Raw genomic sequence first — 3,743 nt, forward strand, 5'->3', positions numbered from 1 at the left:
GGGGTCTTGGTCCTGCCTCAGTTTGATGTGCCAGACTTTGGAGGCTTTACCCTTTGAGAAGTGGATGGCGAGTGGGAGAAGTGGATGGCAAGTGGGAGTATGGGGAGGGGAGTGGGGGGAGGAGAGAGAGGGGAACTGTTTGCTATGTAAAATGAATAAAAAATTTAAGAAATTAAACAAAAAATAAAGAATTTAGTTACTTTTAATTTCTTGTAGAGAATGTCAGTTGGAAACATAGCATTTCCCCTCTGGATTGAAGGGTAGGCTAAACAGTGTAGATATGCTTATCTCAATTAAGCCTTACCATAATCCAATCAGGCAGATGTAATATCCACAAGAAAACTGAGGTTAAGGGCAGTTAATAACGCTTTATAAACTACTTTAAGTAAAAGATATACAAGCAGAAGTCACAAGAATTGACGCGAGAATGACGTCTGAGACATTGGCAAAGGAACAGCTGAGGCACTGGGTCCTAGAGCATTGCTGTGCAAAAAGCAAGTTAACACAAAAAGGCTAATGAATTAGGAGGACGAGGGAGAAAGGACAGAGGACTGAAAGAATGTCACGCAGAAGCCGGGCGGTGGTGGCGCACGCCTTTAATCCCAGGCTGGAAGAGATGTAGAGAGAGTAGGCAGAGTCAGGGAGATGCTATGTATCTGCCAAAGGAGAAGGACATGTCAGAACCTTACCGGTAGGCCACAACCTAGTGGTGATACACAGATTAATAGATAAGGGTTAATTGAAGATGCAAGAGTTAGTTAATAAAAAGTCCCAGCTAATAGGCCAAACAGTGTTGTAATTAATATATATTCTGTGTGATTATTAGGGCCTGGGCAGCCGGGAAACAAAAGAGCAGCATCCACTTACATAATTCCATCCATTTGCCAATAAGTTTTATGATGTCATTGTTTTTTACAGCTGAGTAATACTCCGTTGTATAAATTTATTACATTTTCTTTATCTATTCTTCAACTGAGGGGCATCTAGGTTGCTTTCATGTTCTTTCGTGCTATTATTAATAATGCTGCTATGAACATAGTTGAGCAAATGTCTTAGTAAAATGATTGAGCATCTTTTGGGTATATGCCCAAGAGTGGTACTTCTGGGTCTTGAGGTAGGTTGATTCCCAATTTTCTGAGAAACTGCCACACTGATTTCCAAAGTGGCTGTACAAGTTTGCACTCCCACCAATGGTTGAGAAGTGTTTCCCTTACTCCACGTCCTTTCCAACATAAGCTGTCATCAGTGTTTTTGACTTAGTCATTCTGACAGGTTTAAGATGGTATCTTAGAATCAATTTGATTTGCCTTACCTGGTGACAGAGGATTGTTATCTGAGGGTTTTCTGTCCTGCCCAGTTCCCACAATTGTTAAGTACCAAGGAAATCACACAGAGGTCTATATTAATCATAAACTGATTGGGCCATTAGCTCAGGCTTCTTATTAACTCTTATAACTTACATTAGCCCATTATTCTTATCTGTGTTAGCCAAATGGCTCAGTATCTTTTTCAGTGGCATACTCACATCTTGCCTCTTCTGTGTCTGGACAGGACTACAGAGGGGGCTTCCATCTTTCCAAAATTCTCCTGTTCTCATTGACCCTCTTCTACTTCCTGTCTGGTTGTCCAGCCTATACTTTCTGCCTGACTACTGGCCAATCAGCATTTATTTTTAAACATAATTGACAGAATATAGACAATTGTCCCACACCAGAGGATGTTGAACAATTCTTTAAATGTCTTTCAGTCATTAGAGATTCCTCTGTTGAGAATTCTTTGTTTAGCTCTGTACCCTACTTTTAATGGGATTATTTGGTATTTTGCTATCTAGTTTCTTGAGTTCTTTATATATTTTGGAGATCAACCCTCTGCCAGATGTGGGGTTGGTGAAGATCTTTTTCTTATTTGGTAGGTTGCCATTTTATCTTATTTGCCATGTCCTTTGCCTTACAGAAGCTTCTCAGTTTTAGGGGGTCCTATTTATTATCAGTTGGTACTCCCAGTGTCTGTGCTACTGGTATTATATTTAAGAAGTGATCTCTTGTACCCATGCATTGAAGGTTACTTCCCACTTTCTGTCCTATCAGATTCAGTGTAACTGGATTTATGTTGAGGTCTTTGATCCACTTGGACATGTGTTTTGTGCATGGGAATAGATATGGATCTATTTGAGTTTTGTGCATGGGGATAGATATGGATCTATTTACGTTCTTCTACATTCTTCTGACATCCAGTTAAGCCAGCACCATTTGTTGAAGATGCTTTCTTTTTTCTATTGTATAAATTTTGGTTTCTTTGTCAAAAATCAGGCGTTCATAGGTGTGTGGATTAATATCAGAGTCTTCAATTCAATTCCATTGGTCCACTTGTCTGATTTTTGTCAATACCAAGCTGTTTTTATTACTATAGCTCTGTAGTAGAGCTTGAAGTTGGGGATGGTGATGCCTCCAGAAGTTCCTTTATTGAACATGATTGTTTAAGGTATCTTGAATTTTTTGTTTTTCCATATGAAGTTGAGTATTATTCTTTCGTGGTCTGTGAAGAATTGTATTGGGATTTTAATGTAGATTGCATAGAATCTATAGATTGCTTTTGTTAAAATTGCCACTTTTATTATGTTGATCCTACCTATTTAAGAGCATGGAAAATCTTTTCATTTCCTGATATCTTCTCCAATTTTTTTCTTCAAAGATCTAAAATTCTTGTCATACAGGTCTTTCAATTGTTTGGTTAGAGTTACTCCAAGAAATTTTTTTATTTTTCATGGCTATTGTAAAGAGTGATGTTTCTCTGAGTGCTTTCTCAGCTCATTTACTCTTTGTATATAGGAAGGCTATTGATTTTTTTGAGTTAATCTTGTATTGTGCCACATTTATAAGAAACTAAATTCTAATATCTAACCCAGTTCTGGTTAGAAATAGACTGTTTGCACCTATATTTTTGTCTACTGTCAGAAGAGTCTCCAATTCAGGCAGCTTCATGCAGTGTAGTTGGCATCACTAGCCTCTACGAAGTCCTTAAGATCATCATCTACACATTGTGAACAAATTCATGAATCCTTAAAAGATAGGTACTTTTGCATTTTAAAATAACTGAAATGCATGTTTGAATTTTAGAAATCTTCGAGAAGCCAGGGATAATGCTCTCGCTGAAAAGAACCGAGCAGTGACAGCCGAAAAAGATGCTCTAGAAAAGCATGAGCAGCTCCTTGACAGGTAAGAAGGAAATGGAGATGCTAAAATTCTCCAGTGTTTGTTCCTCTTGCATTTTTCCTTTAGAGAAATTTATTTTAAAGCTAGCTATAGTAGAGCATGCCTGTAATTCTAGCAGTGAGACAGGAAAATGGATCGAAGTTGGAAACTGGCCTATGATTTCATTTCAAGTTGCAATACAATTTAAATGTAATTGTTAACATATATCAAAACCATGATGTTGAAATTAAGTAGCTCCAGAGAGTTCCTGTACTTTTTCAGTGCATCTTACCTACTGCCCTTCTGGAGGCAGCAGCCTTGATTTCTACTGCTGTCATCAGCCTTGTTCTTCTTAGACAAAATGCCAATAGAATCATACTTTATTGACTCGCTTTGATCTAATTTTCTTGATTTAGCATATTGATCATTCCTTATTTACGTTCTGAATATACTAGTTTGTTAATGTATTCTCCTGTTAAAAAAATGGGGTTCTTTTCAGTTGCAGCTACCAAAGTCAAGCTGCTGTGAACATTCTTAGTCAAGCTTTGTGTG

General features: G+C 37.8%; 1 protein-coding gene across 1 annotated transcript in view; it reads left to right on the forward strand.

The window, feature by feature from the left end:
• Pibf1 (progesterone immunomodulatory binding factor 1) overlaps positions 1-3,743 on the forward strand; it is a 151,922-nt gene that overhangs the window by 47,960 nt on the left and 100,219 nt on the right. The window contains exon 9 of the mRNA XM_005365356.3: positions 3,117-3,215. Within this exon, the coding sequence (XP_005365413.1) occupies positions 3,117-3,215 (99 nt within the window). The remainder of the gene's footprint in view (positions 1-3,116; positions 3,216-3,743) is intronic.

Source organism: Microtus ochrogaster, unplaced genomic scaffold (genome assembly GCF_000317375.1).
Source record: "Microtus ochrogaster isolate Prairie Vole_2 unplaced genomic scaffold, MicOch1.0 UNK2, whole genome shotgun sequence".
Classification (NCBI taxonomy): domain Eukaryota; kingdom Metazoa; phylum Chordata; class Mammalia; order Rodentia; family Cricetidae; genus Microtus; species Microtus ochrogaster.